The sequence below is a fragment of the Camelus ferus genome, chromosome 3 (assembly GCF_009834535.1).
Source record: "Camelus ferus isolate YT-003-E chromosome 3, BCGSAC_Cfer_1.0, whole genome shotgun sequence".
Taxonomy (NCBI): domain Eukaryota; kingdom Metazoa; phylum Chordata; class Mammalia; order Artiodactyla; family Camelidae; genus Camelus; species Camelus ferus.
This window is the reverse complement of record NC_045698.1, coordinates 94,889,703-94,906,139: the sequence shown is the minus strand read 5'-3', so window position 1 is coordinate 94,906,139 and position 16,437 is coordinate 94,889,703. Positions and strand designations below refer to the sequence as shown.

The window sequence follows — 16,437 nt, the reverse complement described above, 5'->3', positions numbered from 1 at the left end:
GGTGAAAGTGAGCCCCAATTAAGCCTCTAGCTTTTAAGCGTGCTAAGCAGAAGGGAACGTGCTGCCTCACTAAGAGACGAGAGAGAGGAAAACAGGATTTGGGTCAGACTGACCTGTCTTGAATCTTGGCTCTACCACTTAGTCACTATGTCATCTTAGACAAGTACACTGCTCCAATGGCGTCAACAAGCATTTACTGAGTGCTTATCGTGTTCCAGGAAATGTTCTAGGCTCTCATGATATATTAGTGGAAAAAATAGCAAATATTCTTGCTCTCAAGAAGCTTACATTTTGGTGAAAGACATGGACAATAAATATAACAAATAAGTAAAATATATAGTATGTCATATGGTCATAAGTACTATGAAGAAAACAAACAAAAAAAAAGCAGGAAAAGATGATGGCAAATGGAGAAGGATTACAATTTTTTAAAAGATAGTTAAGAAAGGCTTCTGAGAAAGTGACATTCAAGTAGAGACTTAAAGGCGTTGAGAAAGTTGTTTATGTAAATACCTGGGGAAAGAGCATTCCAAGCAAAGAGAATCCCCAGTACAAAGGTTTCAACCATGCCAAATGTGTTTAAAGAATGAGGTGGGGTCAGAGTGGTGGGAGTAGGATGAGGGAAGGAGAGAACCATAGGAAATGAAATCAGTGAGAGAATGGAGAGGCTAGATAATGTATGTCCTTATAGGACAGTATAATGATTCCACTTTTACTTTGGGTGGATGGGGAGCCACTGGAGGGTTTGAGGAGAGCACTGCCGTGACCTGACTACTTTTTGTAAATATTCTGACTGATGTATGGAGAAAACACTATAGAAGACCAGAACAGAATCAGGGAGGCCAGTTTGGAATCTCCTGGTTAGTCTAAGCAAGAGATGATGATGGTTTGGACCAAGGTAGAAATAGCAGAATTGGTGAAAAGAGGTTAGATTATATATACATATTTGGAAGGTGGAGCTGGTAGGATCTGCTATTGAATTAAATGCCAGGTTTGAAAGGAAGAGAGGAATCAAGGATAAATCCAAGATTGTTTGTCTTAGACAACTGAAAGGATGAGGAGGACTAAGTAGAGAAGACCAGACCCAGAGGTAGTTTTGTTAAGTTTGAAATGCCTATTTGGCATCCAAGTGGAAATATCAAGACAGCAATTGGATATATGAGTCAAGTTCAGGAGAGAAGGCTGGGCTACAGATATAAAATTTGAAGTCATCAGCATATGGATGGTATCTAAGGATCTTAGGTAGGATCACTAAGGCAATGAGTGTAAACAGATAGGAGAATTCAAAGGACTGGGGACATCTTTGGGGCATTCCAAAATTGAGACATCAGGGACAGGAGAATGAATCAAGTAGAATACAAAAAGGAGTCATTCAGGGAGAAAAACCACAGAAGAGTATGTTATGTTGGAAGCCAAGTGAAGAATGTGTATCAAGGGGGAGGAAGTGACCAGCTAAGTCAAAGCATTTAACAGGTCATGGAAAATGAGGACTGAGAACCAACCACTGGATGGAGCAACATGAAAGTCTCTTGTGACCTTGATAAGAATGGTCTCAGTGGAGGCAGTGGGTAGGGTGTGAAAGCCTTACTGAATGGGGTAAGAACGAGCACAAGGAGAGAAGCTGGAAACAATGAGTATAAACAACTCCATGGAAGAGTTTTGCCGTAAAACGGCACAGAAAACTGGAGTAGTGATTAAAGAGAGAAGTACAGTCAAGAGGTATTACTTCATGAGACAAGAAAATAGCAAAATGTTTGTATACTGAGCCAACAGATAAAGGGAGAAATTAACAATGCAGAAGAGAGAAAGGAAGAATGCAGAAGCCATGTCCTTAAGTAGGCATAAGGGTCTGAGATCCAAGATGGGGAGTTGACATTAGATAGGAGCAGGGGCAGTTCATCCACAGTGAGAAGAAGGAAAAGTGTCCATGAGCACAGACGCATGAAAGTAGGATACGTGATGGTATGAGCACATGGAGCTTCTCTCAGGATGTCTTCTATTTTCCAAGTAAAATAGGAAACTAAGAGGGGGAGAAGGTGTCAGATGACTGAGGAGAGGAGAAGCGAAACGCTTGTTTGAGAGACAGGGAGAGTAAACTGCCCAGCAGCACTAAGGACTACCTGAAGTTGGAGGTGGTGAGTTGACAGCATGCCTGCTCAGTGCAGGTGTGTGTCCTCCAGCCACATTCACTGTGCAGAGGCAGGAGTAGAGCAGTGGAGAGTTACACTCAACCAAGTCAGGTTTGTATCTAACGAGGAGGACCAAATAAGAAGAGGACAAGAGAGTTCATAATACGTTCAGGAAGGATTATAATGATTGCTTATGAAATAGAAGCTCTACAAGGAGGGAGACAGGGACCTGAGAGGGATGAAAACTGGTGAAGAGGTGGTACAGTCAATGGTTTATAGGTCTGGTGGAACCAAAGGATTGTTAGAGCTGGGGTTCCAGATGGAGAGAGCTGGACACATAGGAGGAGGCAGTCAGAGAGAGGGAAACTTAAAGTTGGGGTTGTGGATAAATGGCAGTTACTGGGAATAACTCAGAGAATGAGTGGTTGAGTTGGGGTAGAAGGTCACTGGAAGAGACGTTGTCAAAGAAATGAGAGGCAGGGTATTGGGAGGGTCATCTTCTTGGATAGTGAAGCCACCAATAATAGCAGCAGTTAATGTTGGGAGTGACAGTGAGATAGGAGCTAAAATCTTCAAGGAAGGTGGGAGAGTGACCCAGAGATGAGTCAGTGACTAATGTAAGGAAAGTGGATTTAGCCTGTTAGTTTCTCTCTCTGAGTCTGCTTCCTCCTTTGTGAGTTGGAAATGCTGATAGTCCTTTTAACATGAGGTAGTTATAAGGACTGAGTGAGATGATGGAGGTAGAACATCTGTCACCCATCGGAACTGGCAGACTTCAGTGAGCAAGAATATTAATTTATCTGTAAAAGGGCATCTGTGGAGTCTCGGGTGTGTGTCTCATCTATCTCCAACTGAAATTGAGGAGTGTGGTTGGAAGGTTCACTGAGCTCAGGGTTGACTCTCTAAATCATAATCATCATAACTCCCCAGAGATGTTCACCTCTGGCTCTCCCTGGGAACGCCCAGGCCTGGCCATGACCCCCCCCCCCAACCCAAAGCTCTCCTTATCCATGTCATCTCCATCTTACTGGCAGGCCCGGTTCCCTCTGCCTCTTGCAGCCATCTGCAGACAGCAGGCATGGTGTCTGCCAGACTGAATGCCTAATACAGAAGGTAGAAAGCAAACAACCTGCTTTGGCTGCTCTGGTGTGTCTCCTCTTTTTACGGCCAGGCTAGTTGAAAGAGCCCAGGGAAGTGAAAATCTCTAATGAAGTGATACCTTCTGTTCTGAACTGCACAGAACCCAGAAATGTGCAGAGGCTCTGGGATGGTACAGTCTGACTTGCTCCGTGACAACCTGCCTGAGCTAAGAAGTCATTTTTCTACCCAGCACTTCCAAAACACCCTTCTTATTCCTAATATATATATGAAAGTGAAGGGCAGTCACTCTTATCTGAAAACATTTTCCTGATCCTTTTCCTTTTCCTTAGCAAACATTTACTTACCCCTTTCTCTAATGCAAAGGGACATTTTGATGCTGTGCTGCTGGAAGGAGAAAAGAATCATTAATTGAGAAAAATGGCCGAGCTTCTGCAGCTTGCCAGGCTTCCACCTATTTGCTAAGGAATCCAGGTCTGGATTTGGAAAAGCAAAACTGCACTCCAATCTACCAACTACTGTTTACTACTCTGACATTGATTAACATTGGAAGTGACATTTGGCTCTTCTGTCACTTCTGAAGAGACTTGTTTCAACTAAGAAACCAATAAGGAATCCTTTAGGGGAAAATATTTTGGTGGAATAGAGGTTTGAGGGTGACATGAAACATTCTTTTGTCCAACATTTTGGATCATTATCTGAATTAAAGCAATCTGTTTTAGGGGAGAGAGAAGTTGGCATGTCACTAGGAAAGGCAGTCAGCTTCTCAAAGATAATTCAGAAAGGTACGCCTAGAGAAGAGAAGAGAGAAACCCAGAGGCAATTTATCAAAAAGCAAAACAAAACAAAAAATAGGTCAAGGTCTGAAAATGTTCATTCAACAGGCAAGTAATTTAAGGAGCCATGATTTGCTTTACAAAAGGATTTGTGGTAAGAAAAGATTCTCTTAAATTACATTTGATTTTTACATTTATAATTGACAAGCAGATTTTCTAGCACATAAAAAGAAAGCACACCTGTGTACACTTTTCCCCCAATTTTAGCATATCAGCTGTATCTTTCCAGTTAACTTTCTGTGTAGAGCAGTCACCACTATAGATTGGTGGTAAATGAGTGAAGTATATTTCCATCAGTCTTAAAAGTGCATTTCCTTATCACTCCTCTCTCAGAGTTGGCTCAGAATTGGGCACAGAGAACTGCTGCTTTCAAAGAGCCCAGGATGGGCTTTGGCAGGCATCAGAATCACTCAGAGAACAAGGTTAAAAGACAGATTCCTGGGCCTCATCTCCAGGAATTCTGAGTCAGGAAGTCTGCAGTAGAGCCTGGGAATTGCAGATACAGGAAGCACCCAAAGTAACTCTGATGCAGGTGGCCATGGAGCACACCTTGACAAATCCTGTCTTAGGGAAGATGTCCCCTAGGTTCTTATGTCAAAAGAAATTACTCTGTCTTCCAGATTCAGCACATTCCCTGGTTCCAATGTACTCCGTAAGCTCACACTTGGTGGACAGCTGCTGATCGACAATGCTGTGCTGGGCAAGCCGATCACACCCCTGATTTCTCTTTATTCTGTTAGAACGATTACAGGAAGTTATCTATGCAATGCAAGGATTTTGTGGTGGGCGTGCTGGACCTATGCCGAGACACAGAAGAGGTGGAAGCGATTTTAAATGGTGATGTGAACTTCCAAGTCTGGTCCGACCACCACCGTCCGAGTCTGAGCCGGATCAAACTCGCCATTAAATATGAAGTCAAGAAGGTAAGCTCCCCTACCGCTCCTGCCTTCCTGCCTCCAGGACTGCTGGCCTACCTCTGTGCTCATGCATATTTTCTGCTCAGGCAAGGGGACAGTGACAGCGCCAATTATCTAACTTGTCTCTAGACAGGGAACTGGCAGCTTTGCAGGGCTGCTCAGGGCCCCACCCTTCACCCCCAGCCCACCAGGAGAGAGAGAGATATGTCATTACATGGACAGGCTTCGAGCCTGGAGAACAAAAGAGGAAAGTTTCAGCCTCCAAACCACTGGCAGGAACAAGGTCACAGAGAGTGTTTCCATCAGCTAGCAGGCCAATTCCTAAGTTTTCATGAGAAACATTTATCACTCAGCTCTTTCAACAGCATTTATTGAGCTTTCTCTGAGTGCCTGGGAACTTGTGTAGAAAAGGTCGAAGTCAGAGGCTTTGCAGGAAACATGGTTCTGGAAGGCTTACAGCAGTTTCACTCTCAAGGCTTACATAAGTCCTTAGTAGGAAGCTTGAGTAGACTTTCAAAAGAGTAAGCTCACCCCATCTCCTCAACTGGCCCCAAGTGTCTTTAGTGGCCATTAGCACTCAGTAGCCCTCAGACCTCCAGTGGCTGGTCAGCTTGAGGTTCTAAGGAGTAAAATTCAATTACATTTCCACTTTGGAGGTACTCCCGATTCTTCAGAATGTGCTTTTATGTCAGACAACATCATTCATTCTGATAAAAACTTCAGAGTTCCAAAAATCCATGTGCTTAAATATTAATGTCCTTTCCCATAAGCAAGATAGCTGATCGGTCTCTAAGGGGGTTTCTTCCCAGCTATTTTACAGGGTGACTACCAGAGGGTATTTTTAATGCCCCCAAAGTAGCCTCTTGGTATTTCTCCTCTTGCCTGATTATCTTAATTTGTGTGTGAGCCATCCTTCAACAAACCACATACATATATGGAATTCATCTAGAGAGAGCTTCCAAGTTTGATAAAATCTTTCTGCCCTTTTAATTTTAAATAATCAAAAATTCTAAGAACAATTGCTTTTTTTTTTCAAAGACTATGAATTCCAAAGATAAAACTGATAAATCATGGGGAAGGTGGCCTTAGATTAATAATAAAAAGCAGAGAGTTATGGGAAGAGAGGAGTCAGGCTGCAGTTTCAAGTATGTCCAATCCTATTTTCCTAGCTCAGGAAAACTCATCTTTTAGCTTACCTCAGGAGCTCACGGAGGCTCTTCATCTAAGTACAGCAATCCCTTCCTGAAGCTGCTGAGATATTCACAGCTTTGGAGTTCAAAGAAACTCTGCTGCGGAGACTGCTTGGCAATGAATGGTAACGATGAGCTTGAGTTTCTAGAACCACAAGCATTTCCTTCCATTCCCAAGCTACAGCATCCCCCTGCCTCCCAGCACAGGGTGAGAGGTGAAGATGTATTTGACCCCTTAAAGAACAGGAGATGCTTGGCATTTGCAGATATACATTCACAGTTTTGGCTGTGCATGAGTAATTCCAAGAGCCCATGAAATGCAAGCATTCACCATTTTTCTGAAACATAAATCCAAATCTCTTAGCAAAACTGTCACTGAGGGTAAATTATTCAGCTAGTCCAGAGTGTGGCCACTACCTTATAGCCTATATGTTCCTTCTCATTGTCAGTTACCAAGTACAAAACCGTCCTGGTGATGAATGAGAAGAAAAAGAGAAACACTCCATGGACATGACAGTTTGGGTCAGAATAAAAAGGTTTTCTGAGGGAAATTATTTACTCTAGTGATATTTGCCAATTAAGGGAATCATAAAGGTCTCAAGAAATATCCATCATGAATGTCAAGTGTCTGCTCAAATCCATAGGTAGGAAGATGATAAATGACCTGCATGAAATGTCAGCCTTGCTCATTTCAAAACCCTCAATGGGTAAATTCTTTCAAGCCATGTATGCCATCATGCAACAGCAGACAGACTCACAGTTTTCCTTGACATTTATTCTACCGTGAATTACCAGTGAGAATACCTAATATTTTAAAACCTTATTAATATTATAATGAGATTTCATTTTTAATTTATGAACTTCAGCATGCTTGCTTGGGCAAAATCTAACTCCAGGTCTTTGAATTATGAAACAACTAGCACCAAGGCCTATTTATAAATACACTGCCTTTTACACCTGACACATATATGAGCCTTAAGACTGAAATACAAAATCATAAAAAATTCCTATGGCTCTGCCCACATAGCAAATAAAACCATTAATTCAGTGATTAAAACAAACTAGTTGCTCTTGGCAGTTCCATGAACTGCTAATAGGTGTGACCTTAAAAAAATGTTTTCTGTTCAAATAAATGTGGAGAGCTTGAGTTAAGCAAAGTCAGAAAGATTTCTGTGCTTAAACACATTATACAGCCTCTAACAGGCATTGCAACTCTAGAAGGGGAGGGGGGAGTACAATATGTGTTACCTGATCACAGAACTCCTTTTCTCATGGAACACCTAGTACAACTAGTTTTCCATGTAACAGTATTTGGGAAACTAATCTGTGTATCCATGAAGTACACAGATCTGAATGAAACGGGTGCCACTCTGTGGCTGGTACTGTGCCTTAGACCATGTCCTTCATCTGAATGCTCACCTCTCTTCAGGGACCACCCCAGTGTCTGGTCCTCTGGCTGCCTCAATCATAATGTCAGCCTCTACCAGATAAAGAGAATGAGCCCACCATGGCACAAGGGGCCACCTGGTGAAGAGGAAAGAATCACGAATAGGGTGTCAGGAGACCAGATTTCTGGCATGAGTCTTACTTTCACTAGCCATGTGGGCTTGGATAAGTCTTTGGAGCTCTCTGGGCCTCAATCCCCATCTAAAAAATGGACATAAAGCTTTTGCTTCACAAAGTTTTCTGTGAACTTGCATACGAATTACTATGAGAGGAACTGCTCTGGAAACTGAAAAGGTCTCTGCAGCTCCACAGGGAAGCATCATCACTGTCATTCAGTGATGCCACCTTCCTTGAGATACAGAGGTCCTCCTGTCCCAGAGACATTCCTTTGTCCTTTGTTTTCTCCCCAGAGAATGTCAGAAATGTTCCCTTGTAAGGACATCAGCCCTATAGCTTAAAGTTCCTCCCCCAGAGACCAAAGGCCTTGTAAGGATATGGTTGTTCTCCATGTCTTCTGACTTAATCAGGAGACAACCTCCCCAGTGGCCTAGGTGGATGTGTCACCTGAACCGTTAACCATTGTGTTTGGAAGGCAGTGTTGGAAAAGTGGCTAAGAGAGTACTCTCTGAGGTTAATCATGGTCCGACCACTTATTAAGGGGATCACTTAATAAGCAAGTCACCTAGCTTCTCTGTGTCTCACTTTCCTCAGTTATGAAGTTTGGTTAATAATGCCTACTTCATTAAATTGTGATGAAAATCAAGTGGAATAAAGTATGTGTGCCACAAACAGCCCAGGCCTCACCAGCCTGTGGGTATAAGTGAGACCATATTAATATACACACTGCACTGGCTTAGAGTCATTGCTCACATTACAGAAGACATTTCTGTTAACCATTTCTGTCCACCTGAGCCTTTATAGGCCCCGTCCCTTCAGAAGGCAAGCATTCCTTGTGAAGACGCAAGGATGCTTCTTCCCCAGACTGAGTCACAGGTAAACTCAGAAGCAACTCTACCAGTGCTTCACTGGTAAAGATAAAGAAAACAATCCCTCCAGCTTTGGCCTTTGGCCCCAATATATATACAGGCCTTAGTCTCCTCCTCTGGGGCCAATGTGAGTAACGGACATCTTGCTACCTTCTCGATTTGTATCTTTGTCTCCAGGAAACCACACCTAAATATCTTTCTTAAAGGCTTTCCCTTCTCCCCACGTGTCAACTCTAAATAACCCTTGGTTCACACATCTTTCCTCATTGCTAGTCCAGTCCCACGAACTGGGAACACACAACCAGTCTCTGAATCCATTCAGTCTCAGCTGGGCCCGGTGTGCACCCAGAAAGGGGACTGAGTGACTGGTCACAAAGACCAACACACAATCCTTAGTGCTCTGTTCAACTTGTATAACTGAAGACTCACATCTGGGGCCTTCACTCTCATCCCTCCCTTTCTCCTCTTTATCACTTCTTCATCTCTAGGCTTACAGGGATGCTATTTTCCTTCCTTATCCCTACATCATCTCTTCCTTCTTCGTGACTCCAGGTCTGCCTTACTGAGGATCAGGTGACTCTCCTATTCACTGGAAAGAACTTTTTGGGCATGGGTCCTCCAGGCTTAACTGCCAAAGGAAAGTGAGACAAAGAGACCCACGAGATCCTATTTGCACAACAGAGGCCTTAACTACACCTGTAGAAAAGATGGAGGCCCCTTTGGACATTATTAAGCAAAGGTCTGCTACTAAAAAAGAAAACACGTGAATAGTTTGTCCAAAATTATATTACTCTCATTGCAGAAAGCATGTCTATTATCAGGCAGTATCACCAATAAGGGAGGTTAGTTTTAGCTGACGAGTTGTTTTAGCTCTACAGACGCTGATCCCAAGGACAGTAAGACACAGTCTTGCCCTCAAAGAGCCATCAGTGCAGCAGGTGAGGTGCAGACAGGTTTGCTATGACTATAGCAGCAAGAGTGTCTGCACTGTCCTAGATGAGCAAAGTGGAGTTCACAGCAGTTACCTCTTTCAGACTTCCAGGTGGCCCCTATCTGTAGCATCCTGGCATGGGGAGGATATAATCATGGTGCCAACCATCTTTCCTTCCAACTGATGAGACCCCCTGACCTCCTCAAGAAGCAGCTCTATTCAGTCAAGCCTTCTAAGCCCCAGGATTTTAGAGATGCTCTTTCCTGACTCTTCCACACTCTTGGGTTATTCTATGAAATAAAGACCTGGGACTGGACCGTGGGAGGTAGGAAGGAGGCAGGTGGGACCCTCACTAGTCCTATTCAGTAACACAGTTTCTTTTCTCTTCGCACTGTCGTACTAAGGAAATATCCCCTGTGATTTTCATTCATTCACTCACTCATCATTTAACATTCAATGATGTCTACTACAGCACCAGCTCTGTGCTGAGCACTGGAAAGACTGAAAAGACATAGACCAGGCCTTACCCTAGAGGGATTCATGTAGCAATGGAGAAAGATGTGTAAACCAATGGTTATAATCTTGCCTGAGCAAGGCAAACATGAATGGGCGGGGGGCAGCATGGAGGTCAGCAGCAGCACTGACCAGCTCAGTATGGACTTCAGGAAATGTTTCCCAGAAGTGGAAATTCTTGAGACGGAGCTCATTTAGGAAAGGAAAACGTTTAGAGGGGGATGAGTGTTTCCCTGTGGCTGCACTACTGTGGGAAAGAAACAAACTGGAAAGCCTGTCAGAACCAGATCCTGGAGGGCATTGTATGCCATGCACAAGCACTGGGACTTAATCCTGCCAGCACTACCCAAAGGTTTTCTATGACAAAGGAAACGTTCTACTTTCTACTGTCTAATCTGGCAGTCACTAGCCTCATACAGCTAATTAGAACGTGAAATAGGTATAATATAATTATGAAACTGAATTATTAATATTTTTAATTAATTAATTAAAATTTCAACAGGCACACGTGGCTAGTGGTTATCAAACTAGACAGTATGACCGTATCCCACAGTCATGCATTCAACAAGCTTTCACCGAGTGCCTACAAAGTATGCTGTGCTAATCCTGGGGGATGTGGTAGTGAATAAAAATGACATGATGTCTACCATCATGGAGAAGATAGATATTAATCAAAACAGCACACCAATTGTTGTAATGGTCCAGTTGAAATAAGTGTCATGGAAGAGAAAAATATATTATAACCTCTAAAGGTAGATGTGATCTAATCAGGGAGGTCAATAAAGGCCTTTCAGAGGAATTCATGCTGGCTCTGAGAGAAGTTAACCAGAAGTGGGGAGGACATTTCTGGCAGAAAGAACATGTCCAGAGCTGTTCAAGGCATGTTCAAAGACCCTGCAGTGAGAATAAACACAGCATACAAGAAGAACTGAAAGAGGGTGAATGTGGCCGAGTTAGATGGCCTGAGGAACAGCAGGGTGTGGGATGAGTCTAAAGAAGAGACAGGAGCCAGCCCGCACAGAGGCTTGTAGATCATGCTAAAGAGGGGTGGGGGGAATGTTGTTGTTTGTAAGAATAGAAAGCCACTGGAGGACTTTAATCAGAGTGGTTGCATATATTAGGATAGATGGAGAGACAGCTTTTCCTCGGAGAAGGGCTGGAAGGCCAAAAGGATGAGTACAGATGCCATGTAATTGCTGGGGGAAAAGAATAGGCTGTTAATCAAGGTGAAGCTATGCTGTGCTGACAAGCAAAATCAAAGTTGTAGTGGCTTTTAACAAAAGAAGTTTATTTACTGCTCATCCTATTTCCATCTTGGAACAGAATTCACTCAGAAATTCAGGCTGAGAGAACAGCCACCACCTCAAATGTTTCCACCCCACCAAAGGGAAATCCAGCTCTGGAGTCTCACACCAGCAACTAAATGCTTCTACCTGGAGGTCAAACACACACCGTTTCTACTTACAAATCACTGTCAACAGTTAGTCACATCGCCCACCCCACAACAAGAGGGGCCAGCATGTAGTATATAATCCTGCCATATGTTTGAAAGGAGGGGAAAAAAATGGGGCTACTTGGCAAATAGCACTAATGACTACCAATAGGAGAAAAGTTGAGGGAATTCATATTAAGAGCATCAGCTTCTCTGTAAATAGGTAGCAGAAACACTCTGTGAGGTAAAAGGCAGCCTGCAAAAAAATTTTTTTTAATCAGAAAGTCTGGGAAGGACCCTGTGGGAGATGGGAGACAAAGCTGAATAGTAGATCCAACAGCCCAGCTTAGACTAAAGAGTGTAAATTATTTGGCAATAGCCTGTGTTCTCAATAAAAATACAAAAATCTCTATGAAAAATGGTAACACACCAAGTCAGTGTCCTCCATCAATCTCAGTTCCTGCTGTGAACTTCATTTCAAGATTCCTTCATAGACATGGAGCCCAGAAGTGCACCACACATGCCCACAGCACAAAGAAGGCTCCCTCACAGAAGAATGCTACAGAGGGAAGGGCAAGCTTAGAGGAGAGGGGTGTGGGGGGCCATTCCACCCACATCACCATCCTGTCTAAAGCTGGGCCAGGGCCTCTAACAACAGATGTCCCTTTGCTTCTTTCTTCTAAAAATCACCATCTTGTACACATTTCACAGTCATGCCATAAGTTGGCCCATTTTTCTACCTGGAAAAACTCCCAGGAAAAGAAAATGGAACCTGAGTGCAGCAATATACAGCTGTGTGGCCAGGAGCCTGCCAGCTCACGTTCTCCACTTACTAAATACACAGCTTTAGTAACATGTCTGAAGTTACATATCTGCTGGCCTGCTATTCCAACCCTCAAGAGCCGCCTGGCCTAACTCTGTACTAAGAGAGACAACGAGGCCCAGCAGTAGATGCAAAACTGGTTGAAACCCCTCACCCTAGTACAGTGACTACATGTAGGGACACTAGAGAGGGCAGCTGACCTCTACAGGGGTTGTTTCACTTCCTTTGTCTGCACAGAGCACAGGGCCAGTGAGAAAAGGGGACACGGGGATGCCAGAGCTTTCTAGTGGACATCTGAGAGGCCAATCAGATGCTCACATGCTCTGAGCAGACATTCTCCCACTGTGCTTTCCTGCTGAGGCATCGCTTTAACAGATGCTCAGAGTTAAGAAGACCAAAGCTGTCACAAACACAGTCTGGCTGGTCCGGCACTACCCCCAAACTGCACAGCAGGATGCCCAGGAGCTGCCACACGCTGTGGGAATCCAACCGTATCAAAAGCATCAATCAGCATCCTCTTTGGGGATTCCTCTCGGCACTTCCAAGGCCCTAGCCTGGCCACAAGGCACAAAAATGATCCATGTCCATTCATCTCTCAGCTCAGAGGGGCTATCTTTTGCCTAGGAAAAGTAGCTTTGTTTTTCTCAAGCAGCAATCTTAAGAAGGACCAATGCAAGTAGGTATGTACCCCTTTGCTGCCTGGAAAAACTCACAGGAGAAGAAACAGAGAACCTATTGGGCAGCAGTGTACTGTTGTAGCTGGAAACCTGACTGCACGTGAGCAAATCCCAAGTCCTCCCTTTGCTAGATAGGTGGCTTTAGATAAGTTATTTCATCTCTGGGGCTTAGTTTTCTCATCTGCATAAGGGGAACAAACAATGGTAACTAATAAACAAAAATCAATGTCTATTGAAACACAAAGTAGCTAGAAAACAGTAAGTGCAAATAAATATTAGCTAATGGAACCTGTATGCCATGTTGATTTTACAAGCAGAACTACCCCTAAAATGAAACCAGGGTTTCTCAACCTCAGCACTACTGACATTTTGAGCCAGATAAGTCTTTGCTGTGGGCACTGTCCTGTGCATTATAGGATATTTAGCAACATTTCTGGCCTCTACTCACTAGATGCCAGCAGTATCCTCCCCGTAAGTTGTATCAACCAAAAATGTCTCCAGATATGGTCTGTACTGTCCCTGGGGGAAGATGTGGAGACAAAATCATCCCCTGTTGAGAATCTTGGAATACTTTTCAGGATATAGGCTATAAGCCCTTAACTGTAAGCCACTGAGGGCAGGGATTGTAGTTCTGCAAGGATGCACTGCATCTATCTAGACCAGACCCAATGTTAGAACAAAATTAAACTCCATGTATCTCTCTAGAACAAACTAAATTCTCATACTTAACTGCATAAAGGAACCGCCTGGGAGCTCTGAAAAAAAAAAAAAAAAAAACAGCCAGCTTCTGTGCCCCACCCAGTTTCTAATCCAATTCTGGGTGGGAGCCCAGGGACTGTGTTTTTGAAAGGCTCTCTAATGAGTCTAAATTTTGTAAAGACTCAGCTCCCGGCAAGTAGGACCTCTCTTCATTCACCTTGGTCTCTGAAGACAGAGAACAGTACTCACACTACATAGATGTGCAGGCTCCGTGATGAGCAAATGAATAGCTAGATGGGTGTAAGGCATGAAGCCATGGGCCTTCAAGCACCCTGAACATCTGTAGTTCTCCTGACAGTTAAAAATCCATATAACAGAATTCAAACGACGTTCCAGGCTGGCCTGAGAGAAAAGGGCCATCCATCTCCATTCCCTTCATTGCTGACCTGTATCCCTTTCAAGTTTGTAGCCCTGAAAAAGGGTTCTCATTATGCAGAGAAGCCTTAACACTGGTTCTGGCCTAGGAGTTTTAAGGATGGAAAAGAGCAGCTGGTAGCTCCCAAGGCAGCCCCACACAGCAGGGAGAGGCAATAGGGCCTTTGAACTCCAGCAGGGAGCTCAGGCCACTGAGCGTTCCACAGTGGGTCTCAGGAGTGCTGCTCCACCCACTGGCCGAGTTGCTGGCCGGCCCCACACCCTGCCTGGCTCAGCGTGAAGAGGGAAAAGCAGAGTGCCTGATGCCTCCTCTCCGCCCTTTCTCAGGCTTGCTGAGAATCATCTGACACAACTTTCTCTAAAGAGCAAATACTACTGCACATTTGCAAAAGAGATTTCAGTTCCTCAAAGGTGTCACAACCAGGCAGAAAACTATTGCCTTTTTGGTTATTTTGCTGCCTTTTGTTCAGTTCTTTGAATATATAAATATTTGCATGAAAGGATAATCCTTTGAAGGATTTTTTCTTCTTGGTTCTCATGTTTCCTAAGCTTTGTAGCCTTAGCTTGTGTAGCTATCATTGTATCGATCATGTGCTGCACTTGTTCAGGTATTCAGAGGCTGATTATTATTACATCCTGATTTAGGGGTCAACAAGAAGAGAGGAATCTGAGGAGCATTCAAGGAAGGAACACAAATCCCCACTGCCTCCAAGAAATAGATGCAAATTAGATGCATTTACTAGCCCAAAGTGGAAAGAATAAGAGCCCTTTTCAAACTGTCACTTTTATCCCAGAGTCAAACAGATCTTAGAAATTACAGTACCCTCAAGGACCCCAACTCACTCCAGTAATTAAGCTAAAGACCAACTACATATTTCTGTCTCATTATTTCTATACTAAATGCTCATATATGGATTCAGAGTCTTAATGAGCATTTGCTCCTTTATATATTCCTCCCATTACTTACTATAATGCTTTACTCTTTTATTAACATTCATCTGCCTAAGGTCACTTGGAAATTTCTTGATGGAAGGGGAGTTTTCTAAGTACAATTGTGAATGAAATCTTTGCTTAATAGAGATGCTTTAACTTATCGTAATCAAAGCCATCGTCCTATCTTGCCTGATTTATTGCAGTAGCCTCTAACTGGTCTACCTACCTCTGCCCTCTCCCTCCCCTCCTCCTCACCACAGCAGTGGGCAGAAGCAGCAGCAAAGACGGGGTTTCAGTGAAGCCTGACTTCAGCCTGACTCACTGGGAGCTCTGGAACATAAGCAGCACTGCAGACGTGCTGCCACGTTGCTCTCTCTGTCGTCAGTTACTCTCAATTGCAGTCTCCTCTTTGGTAGTCAATATCATCTGTTCCATTTGTCTACTTATTTACTATTTCCCCCAACACAGTAAACTCTGTGGCAGCAGCTCACCACTGTATTTCTAGCCTAGAACAGACCCAGGCAAGCTAAAGAGTCTCAGAAATACTTACTGAATAAGTGAATGGTTGAATGAATGAATGCACTGTATCTTTTTATTTTTCTCAAATACAACAAAAGCCTATGTTCAAGGTAAGATGCATTCCCAAAAGCTGCTGAGGAAACTCTCAGGGTTCTCTTGAGAATCAAAATGAGATGAGTAGGATAGGAGACCATGAGCTACTAGACATTACTTGTCTCATTCTTGAACTCCTACAACTACTGGCACCAAGTTCATGGAAACTCAGATCATAACTAATGGCCTTATTTTATTTAAAAACAAAATATCATTGTTTGATTAACAAAATTAGTAACAATTTGGCCAGCAAATTGCATCCTGAAGGAATTACAATCAATTTATCTTTTCATACTTATTATTCCATAATAAATCCATCTGATGCATCATCTTCTGACTGCTTTGCTTATTCACTCCCCCTTCTGATAGGTATTAGCTGTTTTTGAACAGGCAGACCTGTAAGCTTGAAGAAGAAGGGAATAATCATGTGACACCTATTACCAAGAAAATTTATGGACATTGAAAAGATAAGACCTAGTCCCCTGCCATCAGAAACATACATCTTAAAGGGCTACATATTTGTGAATCCAGCCTTTTATATAAAAAAGAAAGATTAATTCAGGGGAAAAAATGATGTGGGAAATCTTTGTGGAGGAAAGGAAGGAAGTTTCTGAGTCAAACCCTGAAAGGTGGGTCAGAGCTCAAAAGAAAAGAACATTCCAAATGGAGGAAACAGTGGGGAAAGCACAAAGATGTGATAAAGTTTGGAGAATTATAGACGGTGAGGGTGAGAACACAAGCAAAGAGAGACTGGGGTGGAGCGGACATAATGGGGTGGGG

The 16,437-nt window shown here is 43.3% G+C and overlaps 1 protein-coding gene and 1 long non-coding RNA gene across 2 annotated transcripts in view; one reads left to right on the top strand and one right to left on the bottom strand.

Moving 5' to 3' along the window:
* The window catches only part of LOC116662720, a 114,702-nt gene that overhangs the window by 27,016 nt on the left and 71,249 nt on the right, over positions 1–16,437 (bottom strand). The gene's annotated exons all lie outside the window — the stretch shown is intronic.
* The window catches only part of TRPC7 (transient receptor potential cation channel subfamily C member 7), a 118,763-nt gene that overhangs the window by 36,018 nt on the left and 66,308 nt on the right, over positions 1–16,437 (top strand). Inside the window, 1 exon segment of the mRNA XM_006180300.2 lies at positions 4,804–4,986. Coding sequence (XP_006180362.1) covers positions 4,804–4,986 — 183 coding nt within the window.